Source organism: Hermetia illucens, chromosome 4, assembly GCF_905115235.1.
Source record: "Hermetia illucens chromosome 4, iHerIll2.2.curated.20191125, whole genome shotgun sequence".
Taxonomy (NCBI): Eukaryota; Metazoa; Arthropoda; class Insecta; order Diptera; family Stratiomyidae; genus Hermetia; species Hermetia illucens.
This window is the reverse complement of record NC_051852.1, coordinates 161,067,293-161,088,191: the sequence shown is the minus strand read 5'-3', so window position 1 is coordinate 161,088,191 and position 20,899 is coordinate 161,067,293. Positions and strand designations below refer to the sequence as shown.

The 20,899-nt window shown below is 44.1% G+C and overlaps 2 protein-coding genes across 9 annotated transcripts in view; one reads left to right on the top strand and one right to left on the bottom strand.

Moving 5' to 3' along the window:
• Positions 1–20,899, top strand: part of LOC119655883 (orexin receptor type 1-like) — a 389,262-nt gene that overhangs the window by 326,526 nt on the left and 41,837 nt on the right. For 3 of the 8 annotated variants that reach the window (XM_038062022.1, XM_038062028.1, XM_038062021.1), the window contains 3 exons: positions 9,229–9,338; positions 9,398–9,545; positions 9,791–9,903. In XM_038062022.1, the coding sequence (XP_037917950.1) occupies positions 9,229–9,338; positions 9,398–9,545; positions 9,791–9,903 (371 nt within the window). The remainder of the gene's footprint in view (positions 1–9,228; positions 9,339–9,397; positions 9,546–9,790; positions 9,904–20,899) is intronic. The other 5 variants (XM_038062027.1, XM_038062026.1, XM_038062025.1 and 2 more) reach the window with 5 other exon arrangements.
• Positions 8,280–9,136, bottom strand: LOC119655884. The gene is made up of 3 exons (XM_038062029.1): positions 8,869–9,136; positions 8,689–8,802; positions 8,280–8,633 (listed from the first exon to the last, which is right to left on the bottom strand). The coding sequence occupies exons 1-3, from the start codon at positions 9,046–9,048 to the stop codon at positions 8,394–8,396; spliced, it is 534 nt and encodes a 177-aa protein (XP_037917957.1). The 5' UTR covers positions 9,049–9,136; the 3' UTR covers positions 8,280–8,393.

The window sequence follows — 20,899 nt, the reverse complement described above, 5'->3', positions numbered from 1 at the left end:
ATTCCCTCAAAGCTGTTTCCAAAACAACAAAACAAACAAAATGCCAATTGCTGCACTGACATAAAATCCCAGAGAAATTTGAAGTGCAAAGAGGAGTCCGCTAGGGTTTGCATCTTGTCATTAATATTATTTCTTCTTTTCATGGTTCTTTATGCTCCCATGAAGTCTCCTTTTAGCTGATCTCTACTCCGCCTTTGTGGCACATGCCTCTTTGCGGGGGTGCAATAAGCAATATCCCCAAAAGCTGGATCTAATAACACTCCTTCGGTAAGTCGCCGCCCACCAGGACATAAGGGGCTTGTCACGGCTGGGGCCTCTCCGGGGTATGGAAATCCCACAGCTAATCGTTATCGGATACTTCATTGAATTTATGACATCATTTATGACAGCGTCAGCTGCAACGTTACCAGTCCCCGAAGTGCCCTCTATCTCGACTCTGCCTGTTCCATGAGCTCCGACCAATCTGTCGATGATAACCCCCGCGACATTGCATTCACCTGGGGAACGCGCGCCGGGTTTTTGTACGCCAACAGATAGCGTCATCCACTTCGAAAGCGATGTACATGTTCAGCAACACTACTAGAGATTCCTACACTAAAGTCATGTCAGAGATGCTTCCTTCACAGCGGAGGCGCTGGAACTTTAGCATGGATCCGGTGTTCAAAACTGCGAGCCTGGTTCCCACCGTAGTTTTCAGAAACCCTTTCCCTCTGGTGTCTGGGCGATGCATGTTCCATTGAAGTGTATAGCATTCAAATCACTTCCGACTAGAATTCATCCTTGGTGCTCAAAACGTATGGATCATGCTAGCCGCGTTCTTCCAGTTCCGTCCTGAAAACTGGACGCCGTCTCAAACCCGCAGTGTGTGGAACGCTTTCATGAGATGCGCCACGATCCTTGTATAGAACGCCATTCTCTTTTTTTAATGCAAGGCTTCGCTTGCTGACCTACCTGATTTCATCTGGGGTATGCTGTGTATCCCCAGTTCAGACACCTATAGGACTTGGTGGGGTTATCCGCGTTTGTACCCTTCATACTATCGATCCATGTCGAATTGGTGGACCTCGATGCAAAACCGGGATATCGGGAGTTCCTTATTAAGGCAGGCTAAGACCGGATACCGGTTGTTGGACCGTTGATGATGATAGTATCCATCCAATTTTAATTTTTCCTTTGTTAAGGATTTTCCTCACATGTTGGTCGGCGACATCCATCACACCGAGTTTTTGGCCCCAAGCGATACCTACCCAGGCATTGGTTACCTCTCGACATTCACGCTTTATAGTCAGTAGCCCCTTAACTGCTTCATAGAACGTTCTTTTGCTAGTTGTCTTCGGGCCTAATTCAACGTTTTCCGCATGGAAGATACTTCTGTCTCTCTGGATGAGCGCCCGTTAGGGGCAACGCGGTTTACTAATAATGGTTCGATATGGGAAGGAAGGAAGGAAGGTGTTATCGAAATGACCTCTTTTGTAAATTGTCTTCGCTAATATAGGATATCTTGGTGGACGTATTGACAAACTGATTAGTCAATTATATTGTTTTATATCTTCTTCGATTTGAGGTATCGATTTATTGCCCCATTCCTAAAATGTAGTCGTGTCAGAATCAGTAAACAAAGTGCATTTGGAGGCTGAATATCCAGTTTCTAGGAACTTTGAGGTGTTTGGATTGCTCTTCCATTGGTCCTACTGCTTATCAGGAAGTGATCATAGTATGAAATTAGGGGGTGCCAGGCAGAAATGGGAGGTGTCATTAACAGCAGGATATATAGTCAATCAGCAATATAGTTGCGACCATTATTGTTGGCTTAAGTATCCATCCAAAAAGTATGTTCTGCGTTAGAGCCCTTCTCCAAAATAAAGGATCGCTATTTTTCAGCTGGACGATATCCGTTCGGATAGAAAGTTTGACTGTGGAGAGGTCCTGCCATGAATGCAACAATTGAATTGAGGGGGTTTATCAGAGCGAGAGTAGAGTTGGCTTCCCACTCTGAGTACTCCTATACTGAACACATCAAGATCCTGCGGATCATTTTAGAACAGTGGGCTGAGTTCAAATCTGCTCTCCATCGATTTCGAGAAGAAGCGTAACGGGTGTATCATGTATTTTGGCACTAACTTCAAAAGCATGTCATTCGAAAACAAACAATCGATTTGAAAAATCCTTTTAATCGTACTTTATTCTGTTCATGATTCGTCGAAAAATACATTTACAGTACACTTAATGGACCATGGTCCTCGATTTTTTGTAGTGTGGAGCGAATGTTCCGAATCAGGTTTTGGCGGACCGATGGATCGATTTCCTTCAACTTTCTCTTGATTCGACCAATCAAATGTTGCTCATTTCGAGCCTCCCAGCCACCGACGTAGACCATACGCTTGAGAACTACCCAAAAATTTTCGATTGGACGTGCCTGAGGTACGTTTGGGGGATTGTCCTTTTTCGGCACAAATGGTATATTTTGCTCAGTCAGCCAATTCAATGTTTTTTTTGCATAATGACAGCTTGCAAGGTCCGGCCAAAACATTATTTCGTCACGACCATGATGTTTTTCGATGAGTTGCTTCAATTTCGGCAAGCATTGGCCGATATAAATGTCAGCATTGATCGCTTCTGATTTGTTTGATCGAATCAAAGGCTCTGAAACACCCTTCGATGAAATGGCTGCCCACACCAACACCTTTGGTTCAAATTTTGATTTGCCGGCATATTTAACATCATCTGCTGTTGCTTCAATGTTGTCAGTATAAAAGCCGTCGTTGCCACTCAATTCATGATGCGAGAATGTGAAGTACGATTCATCATCCAAAATTATGGATTTTCCATTCGCAAAGTGTTTGTCACGAAGTGCACGGCAGCATTTTGGTATTTTTTCGAGTTGTTGTTGTGTATATTTTGGTGCTCGTCGACGTTTACGATAAATTACGTTGTTTTTCTTCAAAATACGATGGACTGTATCTTTCGAAACACCAAATTTTCGTCCCAATTTGCGTGTTGATTGACCAACCTTGTTTTTTGCACTTGATAGCAGACTTATGACTGTTCTGGCACCTAATTTGGATGGACCACCGCATTGCTTTTTGTTTTCGGGCTCTTTACCATCGCGACAATCCTTCAGAACACGGAAAATTGTTCTGCGAGAGATTGGTTTGTCTTTAAACATTTCAAGAATTTCACTAGAACTTAGTCCGCCAAACATGTTGGCGACAGATTTCCGTAAATCGAGCTTGTACGTCATTTTGAATGGATCTACCTGCACAATTTGAGTTTGACAGTTCAGTAGGAGTACAGTTAAGTGTGACTAGTGCATTGGTTTACATTTGTGTGTTTGTTTATGCAATCAAATAAACGCCTGAAGTTAGTGCCAAAATACATGATACACCCGTTATGTGGAGTAATCTACGTAAAAGGGGTATACCCCTTCATCGACATGAAAGCTCAGAGGAATTTGAGGTTCAAAGTAGAGTCCGCCAGGGTTTGCATCTTCTCACCGATATTACTTCATCTTTTTAGCGGTGACATTCTTTATACTCCCTTGTCCGAAGGACGTGAAGGGGTTCAAAAGACCATGCCATCTTCTCTCAAGCACCTCGACTATTCTGATAACATCCGTTTGCTCTCTCACCAGGTCATCGACCTTGTCCGAATGGCTCTGGATTTGAAAAGAGAGTCAAGTAGAGTCGGACTGAAGATAAACACCAATAAAAGCATGTTTCTTAGTCTGACGGATCATCGTACGCTTCCTATCTGCATTAATGAGTACATGTAGGAAGCGTTGCTTCTGCCAATGGTGGCACCAAGCTAGATGTCATTCGACGCATTTATAGCACTCAATCCGCCTTCGCTGCTTTATGTAGACTCTGGAAATTCAGTATTCAACTGTTACCGAAAAGCTCCAAGCCTTCGTCAGAACTTGCCTGTGACGTTTCATTGGAGCACGCTTTTCTCATACAGTTTCGAATAAAGAAATTTGCCAGGCAACAGGCGAGTTATTCCTGCACATGAGGAAGATGTGGCAGTAACTCTATCGCCAAATCAAAACCAAGTCATCGAGGAGAACCTCCATGGCTGCCACCGGGAAACCCTTAGATTTGCTGGCCCTGGTGCAATAGTCGAATCTGCATGGGGACTAGCGTAAAGTGGCATTTGGTCACGAGATCTTACCAGGAGTATGCTGGTACCATGGTAACCGGGGTAGCCCCTGGATTCACATGTCACTGAAAAATTGATGTGCGTTCAGCTCGATTATAGTGGTTGGCCGCTTAGTGGAAGTTTCGTGGGAATTGTGGTTCAAGCGAACAGAGACCTTTGGACTAGTACCGTGTTCTTGCCTCAGCGGTTCTGCGATTGTTGTCACAAAACCACCCCGTGTCTTAAGAAGACCGTGGAATTAAGTCTACGGGACTGGAACTCACGTAAAACCACAGAGATTTAACTGTACATTTTGTTTAGAAGGGGGAAGTGGTAATGGATATATCGGACATTAAGGAAGAGCGACGGCCCCAAAGCTGATTACGCCATACAGTAGGATCCATTATCGTAAGATGGCCAACGAGTAGGTCACCTTCGGAACACATGGGGCAAAATAGTAAAGGGGGAGTACCAGCGTTTTAGGAAGCCCTGGGCGAAGTTAAAGCGTATTTCAGCAAATCGTGAACGATGGTGTGGTTGTCGCGCTATGCTCCATTAAGGGTTGAATGGCAACCATATATTGTCATGCAGAAGGACGAGAAGGGACAAGATGTCGAGCTATTAAAGGAGACGCGAGGGGGTTGGCTGAAAAGGTAACATGCAAGCCATGATATAAAGGATATGGGAACTCTGCGAAATGTTACCAGAGGACTCTGTGAATTTAATTGAAGGAAGAGATAGCTTGCTAATATGGGACCAGGGTATTTTGAGGTTTCCGTGCTCCTGTGAGTCTTCAACACTGGCCAGATATATCTTCCTGGACTTAAGTATTAAGGAATGCAGAGTTTTGAAAAAGAAACCAAGTCAGCATATCTTAGAACGGGTAGGAAACTTTTCATCGCAGAGTGCTTTTGGCGAAATTTTTTGTGGACTTCAGTGGTGAACCAGACAAGGTATGAACCCAGGGAATTAGGAGAGAAGGGGACGTAAGAGGGAAAGGAGTCCGATAAAACGGTATAGAAGGTGCTGAGTACTTGGTGACACGTTAATGGAGAGAGGAGAGAAGCCCAGTTGATTGTCGCCAGGGTTAAGTTGAGACTTTTGTAATTTGCCCAATGAATGATAAACCTGGCAGGCTTACGCACGATAGGGGAAAGGGCTTGGCCACACGTCCATGGAGATTCGAGGAGAGGCCAGTTCATTGTCTCCAAGGCTGAGTTCAGACCTTCGAAATTTGCCCTACGAATGTTAAACTTAGCGAGCTTACGCACGATTAGGGTGTAGGGTCAGGTGATCTGAGCATCAAACTCGAAAGCAGGATGATGGCTATCAGGATCAATGTAGGAAGAGCATGAAGGGATTGGGAATAGAAAACCACAGGAAGGTTAGAGAGAACAAGATGAAATGTGCGATTTAAACAATTTTTGGGAAGGTTAAATTAGAGGATGGCAAGTATTCATGAAAGTAGATGAAGGAAGGGAAAGGTGGGCAGGGAAGGAAGGTCGGGAATAATAAGGCATGAGAATATAGGAAAGTTAAAGTCGACACAAAGGATAAAAAAAAGAATGAGGACCAAAATGGTTAGGACTTCTGTCGAAGAAATCGACGCACGAAAAAGAGGGATTAAGTTAGGGAAAGTATACACAGGATGCAATAAATGAGTATACATTTAGTGGAATATCTAATATGGTGGCAGAATTCTAGATGGAAGAAGAGGAGGAAAGGGAGGTTCTGGCACATAAAGGCGACTTAACGGGCTATCAAGTTGCCTCCTCCTGTCTCGCCAACTGCAGCGCAGTCTCAGCCACAACGATAAGCCGAATAACCTTCGAGAAGTTCACACTCTAAAAGGCTGTCATCCCAACCAAATTTCAGTAATGCAAATGACGTGATGTTAGAATGCTAAAGCAGCTAACACGAAATTCGACAGCTTGATTCTTAGACCGCCTACATTTTAGTAAAAAGTTTTAAATTATAAAAATCATTCAAGGGCATTCAAGGCAGACAGACGGGTCGGAAATTATCTCGAAACTTGCTGCTCTGTTAAGGCTTGATAAAGACCTCTTGTGGCCACGATAACGTCGAAGTCGTGGGAACATGTAACTTTAAAGGAAGCCTTAACTCGATCGGGAGAGCCATTTTTCGTCACACATACATTTGTAAACAAAATTACCGTCTGTCGGCTGATAAATAACCAGAAGAGCAATTTTGTTTAAGAATTGAGGGATTCCTAAACCCCGCGTCCACTTAATGGTGGACCGGGCCAGTTGGAAAGCAACATATTTCCCCGGTTGTGGTCCACGGAACCCTCATCTTTGGACGAGTACCCAAGTTGCTAAAAATGAGACTTGCAGTTTCGTCCAGGGCAGATGTAACTCATCGGACGTTGCCTCACCTCTACCTTAGGATTTAGGAATCCCTCGATCCACAAACAAAATTATAGTTAAGCCTCAGCCAGCTTAGGCGGTTTTTGTCTTCATTATAATTCATACACATGTCGTGTTTTTGAATTAATATCAGGGAGCAAAGGCTATCTTGTAACCACTGCGGTCATGCTGCTCTCAGGGCTGAGGTGGGGGCAGTCTCTGCCCTGCACGAAGTCGCAAGTTGTAAACCAGACGAGTTTTAAAAACTACGACTATATTCATAACAACAAATGGTTTAGTGTGGCACATTGGCCTCTGGAATCGGCAGTCCATATTTCTTCGAAAGTCAGACCAGACAAAAGGTAACTGTCAATGGTTCCCGTTGTCGAGTCATACCAGACAGAAGATAACTGTCAATGGTGCCTGCTGTCGAACTATGATAACATATTGAAGCTCGCAATCTAAGTACTTGTAATTTTTGGTTTCATCAAAGATGACACTATTTGTCATTCAACGTTTGAAACGACGAACTTATTGGAAAATCAATTTGGTGAAAACTTGATTTCACGGTTTGGCTGGGTAAATTGGCGGCCTAGATTGTTTCTTTGGACTATTTTCTTCGTAGGTTATGCGAAACCTCGGGTCTTTAGTGATAAGTCAGTTTTAATTAACGCTTTGGAAGTCAGCATTACCCGCATAATCCGTGAGAATCCAAGTGCGATCTTAGAACCCTTAGTCCAAAATTGGACCACCAGTATGGATCGCTTTGAACCTAATCGCGAACAACATTCAAAAGAGATAGAACTCTCTGACGGATTGTTCCGCCCCTACTAATATTGTCGACGGTACCCCTTAGTATTATGCAAGTGGTGTTCTCAGTCCGCATCCACTTCTTGACGGACCAGTTTAACTACCAAAGAACTGCCTCCCAGTTTTTCTGCTCCATGTACTCCAGGATTTGGGCAGGCAACCGTTTTAAACTAAGGACTTACGCCCAAGACATAGACTACTCACTAAACGCTTCCTCACCTCTGTTTTGAGAGCAGCGTGGCCGAAAGTGACACGTACTGTTTGTTCAATAATATAGATATCCGCAAATCTGACATTAGTGATAATTGTTTTCAGGAAAATTGTCTGGCCCAAGCCTAAGCCTGTCGAAATAGAATTAATTGATCATCCACTTGATTCCGGGGGGGAAAGTTCTCGCAGTTTTTAATTTTGGTCCATGGACTTCTCGTCTGGTGGGAAAGTATCCAATTTTCCACAAGTGGAGACTCGACGCCTTTGTCCGGGGCAGAGGCAACTCATCAGAAGCATCCTCGCCTTTGCTTTGGAAGTTGCATCACTGAAAAGACCAAGTGTTTTCGCTCTCTTGTATATCCACCAAATCAGTATGGATCACGCTTCTCCTAAGCAGTGGTAAGTCCACGTCTGCCGAGGTGTCAGTGTTACGATACAACACAAATTACTTCTTTTAGACGAAGCGAATCAGTAACTTTGCTGTGGATACGTCAGACATTAAGAAAGGGCGACAGGTTCTTTGTGGGTTAGACCAGGATGACCAACGAGTAGGTCACCTTAAAACCACAAAATAAACGATAAGAGGGTGTTGACTTTTATGAGGCCTTAGGGGAAGATTTCGATGAACTGGCAACGATTACACGTAGACTTGACCAACCATATAGGGATCACTGGCAACCATATGTTTGGTTACTGCGAAAATCACTGATATTTCCATATTTAGAGAACCTGACTTATGTATTCTTGCTTCGACTTAAATTACTTCCTCCAACCAAATATTTTATATCCTCATTGTGAAGACTAACAAAAGCATTTGACATTTTCTTTAGTATCGACGAACTCACAGTTCTTCTAACCGAAACCCCCAAAAAACTACTTCCTCGATTCACTAGAAATTTGAAGGTTCTGACTATCGATTAGTATCTCGCTACTACGCGAAAGAGAAGTAGCTGGAATTTGAAGATTATCCGGAAAATAGATTTGCGAAAGAGGGAAAACGGCTACCATGTCGGTGTTTGCAATGCTCTGTTGAATCTTATTCACGGAAGGTTTTCGATTTTTCGAAGATGAACGTGGCTCAGTGACTGGAATATCGTTTATATGCTCACTGACCTAAGAAAATGAAGTGGATATATAAGTATACTTTAAGGAAGCCAAACCTTCTCACCATGATTTCCAATTCTTGCATGGGACGATTGAAGAAATCGCGGAAGAATTGCTGAATGTCAACTGGTCTCACTCTAACAATTTCCTGAAAAAGGACTCGGATAAGGGAACGGACCTAAAATATTCCAAAATAAAATTAGTAGTATCCAACCATAGTCACATTATTGCTGGTGACACTTACCTCTGGATGCTCGTTGAGATACTCCAAATCCTCGATATTAGTATCAAAGGCTTTCTCCTTGGAGCCATAGATCTGGTACTCATTCAAAACGCTTGGGGTTAATTGTTCAACCCACTCCTGTGGGATAAGGCGCTTGGGATATTCAAGGGGCTGCCAAATATCAGACAGATCATCTGCCATGTTCTTAATTTGAGTAGAGGCAGGAGTTAAAGGGTGGACAATATTGAAGAGTGGAGTGCCAGTCACCGACGTGATTCAGTTTCGCTTGATTGACGTATCCTGGCGAGGGTACTTTGACTTAATTACACTTTGTCACATTCATTTTTATCCTGAATGCCTTTTTATTTATATCACTTCCAGTTTGCCATTACTTCTCATGACTGTGGCTTACTTCAAAATAGTTCGCGTCCTATGGAAATCTGATACGATACCAGGACATCGTGAATCACGTAATCATCAGTACACATGTGGTTGTAAACTGCATTACCATGAAAGGACCTTAATAATAATAAATTGTTCTCCTGTTTAGCAGATCTACGAGGAACATGCTTGCCTGCAGCGAACACGAGTACGATGGGTCAGTTGCGAGCACGGAGGAAAGCAGCGAAAATGTTGGTCGCAATCGTTGTGATGTTCGCAGGATGCTACTTTCCAGTCAATGTACTTAATATACTGAGGTAAGGTGTCAATATGAGAGGGTGTGGGGGGCAATGCGCAGTAGCAGTTCTAGGTAAATTTTAACTCCCCAAACCGAATAGTAATCTAATGAGGGTTCGACAGTCACGAACGCTCATGAAGCAGCTTTTGCCTGTCGTGTCCTTAATCGCGATAATTGCAGGAACCTTAACTGCGACTGCACATTTTCAGAGAATGCATGTCCACAATTCTGAACAAGTTTGAATTAAATTTGCCCTATCCACAGGTACACGGTGAATTTGGGGCAGAGTGAAGTGGTCGCGGTGGTATCACTATTTTCGCACTGGCTTTGTTATGCCAACAGCGCCGTAAATCCGGTCATCTACAACTTCATGAGTGGTAAGTACTTATCCTGAAATTTATTTTTATCTATACATATCTCCATAGAAACTTCGGAAAGGAGACGAACGACTTCTTCTAACAACTCACGAAACAATTTCCCGTCATCAAAATGCTGTACTGAAATCCTTTAGTCATAAATCTGCGATTTGGGTCGTAAAATCTCATTGCTTGCTTTTATGAGCCTTCCACAAGGTCTTCAGGATGCATTGCGATATGTTGCTAAAAGTCTCGGGCACGTACAAAAAAAGTATGGTGTTTTTGCCTGTTTCCGCTCTTCAGGCATCGATTTAAAATCCCATTTTCAATCTCGTTATCGCCGTGCAGCATGTTACAAAGTTAGAAGGATGCTATGTAGGCTCTGAAAGGGATGAGATGTAAGGGTTATGATTTCGATTCGTTCCTTTTTATTCCGCTTCCTGGTGAAAGATGAGACTCGTGACTATTCGGAATAGAAAGGAATATTTGAAAAAAAGAATTACCTTTGATCCATGAATCCTTGAAATGAAAATCAAGCCCAAGGGAGACACTTTTGCGGCTCGGCTCACAATTTCTCATTCTAACTCTGGACAATTTCAAAGCGGAAAATGGTACAGAGTGAAATTCCCAAGAATATCCAATTGCTCGCTTGGAAAATATATACGAGAAGGCAACTTGAAACGAGAATTTCACACGCAGAGTTCAAGGGATTTTACTATTGCATTTATTACAATAAAACGGAAAAATGAAGCGCTTCGGGTGTCAGTTTGTCTACCCATTATTAGGTACACATTTTTCAAGACTATTTTTGAAATTGTCATAAACTTAAACCGCAACTGATCCAGCTTTCCACGTTTTGTGTGTGTGGAGTATCCGCGGCTTGGCAACATGAGCAGCATTTAATCTACTTTGTCCAGTGCCAAATTGACAAGAGAGTGCATTTGCTAATATGCAGCAGTTCTCCCTTTTTCAACAAAACCTTGTTTTCAACAAAACCTTATTAGGGTCAATTTATTATCTGTCTTTCTTTTTTTGGTCAATGCAAGGTGGAAAGCTTCAAAAATTGCCGCTGCCTCCTACCAGACGGTTATGTAGAACCCTTACCCACTAAAACCACCTCCTTCCCTTTCCGCGAAACTCCCATATGGTGTTACGTCGCGAGGTGGATCAGAATATATCCTGCACTCGGCTGACTTCTTGCAGCCTACGTTTCTTATGGATGTCTGCTATCACCTTTTTGGCTTCAGTCCATATCGCTTTCGACTTCAGCAAATATTGCATAATATTTTCGGCTCTGAGCATCGAATGTTGGCAATAAAATTAAATTGATTCCGCATCCTCTGCAATATTTGGGGCTTTGGGCAATGTGACGAACCGTCATGCTCAATAGGTATGCTCGATAATCTCCTTAACGGCCCAAAAGCTGGGCTGGCTCCAGAGGTCCTTAAATCGCTTAAAGTGTTCACTCTTACTTTTTATAATAACCTGATGGCCACACACTTTTCTCAGACGCAGTTACACCGATTGTCATGAGATTTGGTAGAAACTTTGGAATTTTAAGCCTCCACGCATGCGGTGGATTATATTGCCGCACGCTAAACTTAAAGGAGGTCCCCGTAGACTACAAAAAAGGGGCACATTTTTGTTCACCGAATATAGCCATGTAGGCCATCGCATGAAAGTTCTTGATTAGTGTTAGTACCATATCACAGTAAATATCTGATATATTCAATGGGGATACACTACGAGCTATATATAAATGGAACCATGGTGCACCCAAGTATCTTTACTTAAAAAATCTACAAAACCTTTTATGCTTTTTACCAAATCGTATTTTATAGTCATCATCATCAACGGCCCGTATTTTATAGTCATCATCATCAACGGCCCGACAACCGGTATCCGGTCTAGATCAGCCTTAAGGACTCCAGACACCCCAGTTATAAGCTGAGACCCACCAATTCGATATCTCTAAAAGCTACCTGGCATCCTGGCCTACGCCATGGTTCCATCTCAGGCAGGATCTGCTTCGTCTTCTTTTTCTACCATAGATATTGCCCTTATAGACTTTTCGAGCTGGATTTTCCTCATTTGTACGGATTAGGTGACCCACCCACCACAACCTGTTAAGCCGAATTTTATTCACAAGCAGACAGTCGTGGTGTCGCTCATAGATTTCGTCGTTATGAAAGCTACGCGGTCGTCCATCCTCATGTAGGGGGCCAACAATTCTTCGAAGAATCCACGTTTCGCCCTGAGATCTATACTACCCCTTGACCGCCTTTGACAAACACAAATACAAAATATTAAGAGAGACTAGAAGTAAGTATCTAAGTATTCGAAGTCGGACAATCAAGGCTCATGGCCCATGTCCTGTTGTTGATCTATACATAGGAGGAAATAACACCTGAGAGGCAGTTGGTCACGTTGTTTCCAGGGTAGAGGTGAGGCAGCATCTAATGAGTTACCTCGTCCAATTTTTATAAATTACGTGCCTAGTTCAAGGAAATAGCAGGTAGGTAGGTATCAGTGGCTGCTCCCAGGAGGCCAATTAGCGCTGTGGTGCGGCACAAACTCCTACGATCATGACTGCTGTTATGTTTGCAGGGAGGCAGAGTCCAGCCGGCGCAGATCTTCAGAACCAGCCCGTAGCATTCACGAAGGCAAGCAGCTCTCTCACCCTGCAGCGAGAGATCTCTCTGAAATCCCCAAAGAATGGTTTACCCAGTGTCCGCAGCCTGATTCTAACTAGAGCTGGGCAATCGCAGAGGAAGTGACTCTTCTCCACAGCTTCGTCAATGTGAATTGTAGGGCATACCGAGCCTGGTGGCATGGTCTCCTATGGACCAGTGCCCCGTGCAGACCGCCGTAATCTTATATGCATTCGCACGCGTCTGGCACAGGAGCTCTCGTGATCGGGCTATGTTATAAGCAGGCCAAATCTTCCTTGACTTGGCACAGGTGGTAAGACTTCGACATCTAAGGCCCGCAGCTGTTAAGTAGGGCGAGTATATTCCCCCCTGGCCCCTTTACAGTCGCCATTGAGACACATGTATTGTCTAAAGGATTGCCAAGAGCAGAGCCCCACCTGGCCAATCGCTCAGCGCTCATTCCCCTCTATGTTCCTATGCCTGGGAACCAGGACGAGGGTTACCTGGAGCTTGCCACCCAGACTGTTTAACACGTTTCTATACTGCCCCACCAACCTGGAAGATGTCGTTGCTGAGTACAAGGCCTTAATAGCTGCTTGACTATTGACCAGAATGGCTATGTCACGCTTGAGGCTCGGATCACGCTCCAGGCATCGACAGACTTCCAGTATCAACAATACCTCCGCTTGGAATACATTGGCGAAACCTGGGAGACCATACAACTCGAATACACTCTATGTATTCGAGAAAACCCCCGCATCCTGGAACTTAGTATGGATATAATCCTATGCGGAAAATACCAATACTGGTCACGGCTTCCTTGATTGCGATGGTACTACCATAACCATCCTTAAGGAGATGTCCAGGCCGCACTCTAGGGTCTTCAACACGAAAAAGGTGAGGCTGATTTTCACCAGAAAATTCCGTCCAGGAGCCTACCAACTTTTTAAGAAAGGATGGGCTCCTACTTTCCTTGAACAGAATCTTACTAAGCCTCGTGGATTCGCTGATGCTTTCGATTGTCTGACAATAGTCCAACCAAGTATTTGAAATAATAAAACTTGTTTTCCCTATTCGCTAGTGTTAGTTTATTGGTATTGCAAATGCCGATATTTCGGGAAACACTTCTTCCCTTCAGCGCTAACAAGACTTGCTAGCAATGATGAAGTGAACAAGTGGTTCCCGAAATATCGGTATTTTCTAGACCAATAAACTAACACTAGCGAATAGGAAAAACAAGTTTTATTATTTCAAATAATTTAATCGCTAGAAATACCGCGTAATTACACTCTGAGTCCAACCAAGACCGCCTCTTGGCAGTTTTGACGGCCGACTTCTACTTCTTCAGGCGGCCCATGTGTGGCTGCCAATATTTATGCCCGTAGCACATCTTGAAAATTTCCCTGGTCAGCTTCCTAAGGCTGGAGAGATCTTCATTCCACCACGGTGGCGTTTTCTTCTTTAGCAGTTTACGAGCCTTTAAAAGCGGTATCGAATGCCTTTTCCAGAGCCCCGACCTTTAACTCCAGTTCATCTGTCATACCAATCTTGCCAATTTGTACACTGGAGAGTTTTTTCTCAATTATTTGACCAAACTTTCTCCAATCGATCCTCCTGAGGTATCTGAGACCTCTGGGATGAGATCTAAACCGAAAATTATCCAAATGTAATTTGAGAAGGATTTTTGGTCGGACATTTTCCAGTTCTCCATCCTAAGAATCCCATGTTAATAGGGTGATATCAAGGACCTGCTCCCAACAGTTACAGTTCTCCAAGCTGGGTAAATGGAAGGTTGGTGTACTGCCACTGTTACACACCGATAAGTGTAGTAATAACAAAATCAAAGAATCGCTCACCCCTCTCGTTAATTTGCGAGCATTGACGTTCCAGCCTATCAACAGGTTGGGCTTCTTTGTTGCTATGGTGTTCGTCAAATGTTGTAGTTTTTCCGGTGGATCTGATCGGTTGTAGCCTATATAAACCGAGGAAATATACACGTTCTCTGCCCCTCTCCAGGTCTGTCCTCATCAGCGTCTCCTGGGTTGTGGAATAAATTATAATGCTTGCTTTGTATCCCTTAGATGGTTCGGTCGCCTCCGACCCAAGGCTCCTGTAATAGTGCGATGTCAATGTCATCCACTAGGAGTAAGACACGCAGATTAGCCGGGGCGCACTTCTAGTGCTGCTGATTTATCTGCGTTACCGTGATCATGATCTGCTTGCGTAAGGGGTTTGTCGATTCTCGTCGAAATGTCGATCCTCACCTTCCCCAACAGCTCGTTGGCAGCGTCGATTGGATCCAGGTCGTCGTCCGGTTTGGAATTTGCTGCTATATTCCTCAACAATCGCCTGGTAGTTAGCGAGGTCCTTTTCGTACCGCCCGTCGTCAGTACCGGCTTCCTTATTCTTAGCAATCTGGCTGAGAACATGCATGGCTTTCGGGCACTGGTTTTTGAACAGGATACCAGTGGACCTTCGCTTCTTAACCGCTTTCCGGTGACCGACGTTCTTGTCGGTGTTTACTTTTGAGGGATCCCTCGACGTTGAAAACTTCGGGTTAGGAGTGTGTGTGTATGTGTTTGAGGTGGGGAAGAGGCAAAGCCTCTGAGCACTCAGACCTTAGTCTACCATTGTAGTCGATCCCCTCGCCTAAGGGAATATCCTGGATTCGTTTATGCTAACCGCTACAGTTGGAGCACATCGGCAACAAAAACCTAATGTCTGATGCGTCCGTAGGCAAGGCACTCACATAGAAAATGCTCTACGAATTTCGCTTCCTCATTACATCTTGGATAATTCCTATCCTGAATCAGCTGAACCCAGCTGGTGAATTTTGACTTGTCAGAATGCCCACAATACTTCTGCATGTCTTCTTGCTTTTCGACAAGATAAACTTTGCAGTATGTTTGTTTGGTTCCGACAGGAAAAGTTCCTTGTGTCTAGCAGCATAAAGGCTTCGCCACCTGTCATTATGGGAAGCTTGTACCCAGTTTTTCATAGCAGCATCAGCCAATGCTACTGACACCCCAATTTCGCTGGTTCGGGTCCGGACATGGGGGAAATTTAAGCTTCTTTTACCGAAGGATCTGAGATTTCATTTCCCTCTACACCACAATGACCAGGTACCCAAATAAATTCCACCGTATTGAATTTAGAAACAGTTCAATCGGTTTCTACACTCTTGAACGATTTTTGGAGTGATCAAAGTACTAGTCAATACCCTCATGCAGGTTGACTATCGCTACAGATTGCGATGCATCTGCCCTTCAACCGCTCGTCAATCATCCAAGTTGCCACCCCAGGATCGCATACACTTCAGCCTGAAATACCGTTGTGTTTTGTTCCAAGGGATAAGTTCATTTCTCGTTTTTATTCGACAGATAGACTCCTGCTCCAGAACGATTTTCTGTTTTTGAGACATCGGTGTAGAAGACGTCAGTATATCCTGACACGCATTCTTGTGGTTCGTCCCAGTTTTCTCTTCGTTTCAGGATAACATCATGTCTTCTACCAAACAGATGTATGGGGATCTGAGAATCGGAAGGCATTGCGAAAACTAGATTCAGTTCTCCCAATGACTCTGCCAAAGCTCTGTGTCCCCACGTTTATTGTTTCCCCCAGATCTAATCGAATTAGTCTATGTGCTGCTCTCGTTGCAGTGCTCTGAATAAACAAATCCACGGGCTGCAAATTGAGTAATGCATTCAGAGGTGCGCCGGATGTGGTGCTCATGGCACCTGTGATACCCAGACGCACAGTTTTTTTTAGTATGGCTAGTTTACAGTGAAAACTCTGCTGTTCCCCCTTAATCCATCGCACTACGGATACATGTCTGGTACTCGCTACACCCAGCTTGACGGCAGTGGATTCCGGGCTGGAAACCGATAGTTCATCTGCCGCCTCACTCCGGGAGGTCCCTGCGGTTAGTTTCGCCACAGCGATGCTACGACTGGCAGCGAGTGTGCTGCCCCCAATGACTGCTGTTTCCTGGCTTCTTCTATCGTCGGTTTGTTTATTTTTTCAATAATTGGATCTATGTCCATGTCACGAGTAGTCCGGGAAGAGTGGCCACCCTGGCTATCCCGGCCACCAGGGTAATTGTCTTATTTGAAACTGAAGGTACCCAAGGGTATTCAGAGTTCGCATATTAAAGACCAAGCTTTCCATTGGCCACGCAGTCCTCGGCGTATGCTGTTGCACCTTGACTTGGAGTTCTATTAGTACCTTCTCCAGCACAGGGAGGGGATCCACGGGCTGTTGCTCACCCCCGCCAGATCCACTTGCCCCCAATACATGACCAGCAAACAAGCAGATCCTCGTCAGTTGGATGAGCCTACTCCCAGCCCAGCGCTTTACACTCTTGGCTTAACCGAAGACGGGTTCCAGTGGCCATCGCGAGATGGTAATGGGAGGACTTGCCGAATTATGCAACTTCAACCCGAAACATAATCAGACCAAGACGCCTTAAGAAGAGGACCCCGTGGACTAAAATAAAGTCAACCTTGTTTTGTATCCTCTGTTCTAATCGTCGTATTTTTTCGTCCTAGATTGGAACCACTCAACATAAATTGACAACTAATAAACAGCCCCATTATCCGTGAGTAATGCATTCTTTATTCCAATCTCAAACTATACTCCAAAGAACCTTGAAAATGTTCCTTGAAACACCCCCATCCATCGAAGTGTTCCTTTACGTCATTTTCATGAAATTCAGCAACAACTTTACTGGATCCTCTTAAGCAAAATTCATTTTAACTTTTATTGTCGCCCATAAAGGTCAAATCGTGCACAGTCATTTGTGCCATACAACTGCTTGTGGATAGACCGAAAACCCCATTGGACCACCACAAAGCCTAACAATGCCTACGTTAGGTGCAGTTTTCTCCAGATTCCTTCATAAAATCCTACCCACTTGACTTGCAATGTATCTAACAATGTAGTTCAAGTGAGTTTCCACATTGCGAAGTATCCTACGACGGTTGTTTGCATGTCTAATTCCCGAAACAACCGACAAATGGGGGGTGGAATACCGAATGGAGACGTATGGATACCTTCTACTAGACATTATCCGGACACATGGTCGATAATGCCGTAGTAAAGAAGATTGATGCTGAATTACGGGGAACAACAAGACCAAACCTAACACAGCTCCCATGTAGTGTTGGGGATGTTGTCTGAGGCAACGAGGGTGTCAACGTCCGTGGAGATAGCAAATGGTATATTTGTGAACATTTCGTATCTAGGTCTCAATGTCACATTAATCTGCTTAACGCTTCCTGCAGAATGTAATGGCGGGAAATGTTAATCTTGTCATGTATTATACATATCGGCTCACTCCTTCGAGAAATTGTACACTTTGCTAGGTAAATATTTTGAGAATTTCATAGTCTCCCAATCCATCTTTAGGAAGCATAAGATGCCTTGGTCAAAATACTAGAAATCCTTGAGGGTGTTCACCTGGGTGGATCTGGTATCCAGTCAGTGAGTGTCCTTGATAGATGATTATGCTTTTATCCTCAGCTTATTTTCGCGTAGCCGGAAGGGCTAGAATAATTAATCCAGGCAGGCAGTCCAGTAATCGACTCATCACTATCTTCCTCTAATTTCTATTAATTCTGACTCAGAATTGGAGGGCATTTTCAAAATCAACCCCAACGTAAACTTCGCCCGATCAAAGATTTATGCTTAGAAATGTAAGAAGGAAAACACACTTATGAAGGCTTCTGGAATCCGAACTTATGAAAGTCGAGCGCTGTCAGGATAGCCTTACTTAATGGTCAGCTCAACTGGAGTGTGACACATGCCAGAAAAAATAAGCCATCTAAGATTCCAATATGGTTGCACGTACACCTTTGTTGCAATTTACCAAGAGTTTATTAAGAAAAAGATACAAAAAGGAAAAAAGTATTGGTTTTCAGGCACTCAACGCAGTCCATAGGAGGACATAAGAACTGACGACCAATAGATACTCCCACCCTTTCTGATTCATAAGTCTAATTTCAGAGGCTCGTAACTGAGCTACTTTAAGCGCTTTACGAAATGAATTCAGATGTGTTTGTATATTTAAAGCTAAAATTCCATTCTACAATATTATCTACAACATCAATTATCAGTTCGTCCTTGGTCCTAACCGAGAAGTCGATTGCAAATCACGTATCATATCGAAGAGATTATTTGTGGTGAATAGTCAATATATGTTCCTTATGCTGGCCTACAGGTGCTACTATCTACGCAGCTCACAAGTTGAAAGCATTCCTTCTAGCCACAAATATCCTGGAAAGGATACGTAACTTGATGAAATACCTTCTAAGAATAGGCTTACCAAATGATTAGTTCCAGTTGTGGGATCTCTAAACCAGCACACATAGACAATGGTTTTAGATAAGTATACATTAAGAGTGGTTCTCACATGGTATTTATAGATACAGATACAAGGACGATTTTCAATTTATGGACAATGAAAATCAATTCAATGAGAGATAAAAACAAGTATAATTCCGGAACTTAGTCGTATTCGGTATAAATGATTTCTCGATTTCCCCGAATCACGAGAAAACGATTGGTATGAATGTAACCACATCTGACGAGAGCGGCGTGGGGAAAATCCCCTCCGGGCCCAGGATTTTCCTTGAGGCACCAGAGTAGAAATTTGTTTGAAAAAAGGATAATACGTGTGCACTTGGCATAGTTGGAATTGTCAAATGGGCAAACGACAATCCGGGTTAACCAGAATCAACTATTAATCGTCAAGGTCCGGTGAACTCTGGTTACCAGGTGATCCCCAGTTTCAACTAGCCTTGTCTCGGCGAAAAGGGGCTCTGCCAAGATTGACCTTCGATGGAGAACTTGAGTCTAGACACAGATTCTCCACTTACTCAAGTGAGACCCAGTCCTTAACAGGCGGGCCGGAGCAGGCCCCTTCTGTCAGCACTGCTGACCCCAGGCTCCAATCAGTCCCACCTGCTGACGCTGAAGTCTTTCCCATGGGTAAGCACCTATCCACGGACATCAAACAGCCTTCGGGCAAACCACCTCCAGGCAAATCACAACCCAAGGGCCAAGGTTGAGGGGAAAGGATCGTTCGGAGCACCTGCGGCTAAGGGGAAACCGAAACGGCAGTGGTCCTTGGACGACTCGAACTCTTCGACACAAAAGACAGCAAAGAGGGCTCAGCCAGCAATGGCTAGGCCTTCATTTGCAGCCAAGGCTATCGAAGCCGATGGATGGGTCTTGTGTGACGTCTCTAATCCATCCGGTTACGATACTGAGCATTGCGAACAGTTTAGGAGAAAACTCCTCCTAGCTGTAAGGACTGCATCATAGCAAGGCATCAAGCTTTGCTTTGAGTCGGTATGTGTATACCGTAAAATGTCACGGCTAAACTTTGCCGACGAAGACACGAACGATTGGCTCAGGCAGTACCGATCTTCTCTCAACGATGTGTGGGAGGGTGCGCGACTAACCCTGAAAAGGGTGGCTGAGCTGCCTTCGTTAGTACAGTGCTTCCTCTGGCTGCCAGAAGAAGAGCGGAATGGTGCTGGGGTTCTGGAACAATTTGGTGTGCAGAATAACCCCAATACTTCCACCTGAATGCTGCTAAGCAGCGAAACAGGTGATAGAGCCTATAGGCCGGGAACTTTTCTCATTATCGGCTTTATGATGGCGACACCACATCGGCTAAACTAACCATAAAAAGTGAACAGGGAGATAAAGAGATACTATGGTGCTCTGCCCATTTCCCCTACGACGCAAAAGACGATACCAGTGGAACCGTCATCAGATCTGTCCAATATGCCAAAAGTAGAGGAATAGGGGTAATAACAAGATGTGATATCAACGCTCACCATATATATATACAACATCAATGCAAGAGGATCAAGACTCCTACGAATTGCAGATCCTTAATTTGGGTAATGAACTCATTTTCTTCAACGTGGTTAGGCGCGAGGTCATCGACATCACAGTGGCATCCCCTGACATCGCGGCTCTGGTCGGAGAGTGGAGAGTATCAAACGACATCACACTCTCGGATCAGTCTCGTGCCCTACTAAGTACATCAAAAACAACCTGCCAGCGTGGTGGAATGAAGATCTCTCTAGTCTCAGGAAAATGACCAGAGAAATCTTCAACATCTGCTACAGGCAAAAATACTGGCAGCCATACAAGGACTGCCTGAAGAAGTACAAGTCGGCCATCAGGACCGCCAAGAGGCGGTCTTGGTTGGACTTGGTCAGAACATCGAAAGCACAAGTGAATCAGCAAGGCTCAGTATGATTCTGTCCAAGGAACATAAGAGCCCATCCTTTCTTAAGAAGTCGGAAGGCTCCTGAACGGAATCTTCTAACGAAACCTTGGAGCTTCTGGTT

Excerpts from the sequence above, each read along its gene's own strand:
- LOC119655884 (XM_038062029.1), bottom strand. The coding sequence starts at position 9,048 with ATGGCAGATGATCTGTCTGATATTTGGCAGCCCCTTGAATATCCCAAG. Across the intron at positions 8,803-8,868 it reads ATCTCAACGAGCATCCAGAG|GTCCGTTCCCTTATCCGAGT; the intron begins GTAAGTGTCACC and ends GGAATATTTTAG. Across the intron at positions 8,634-8,688 it reads TGCAAGAATTGGAAATCATG|GTCAGTGAGCATATAAACGA; the intron begins GTGAGAAGGTTT and ends TCATTTTCTTAG.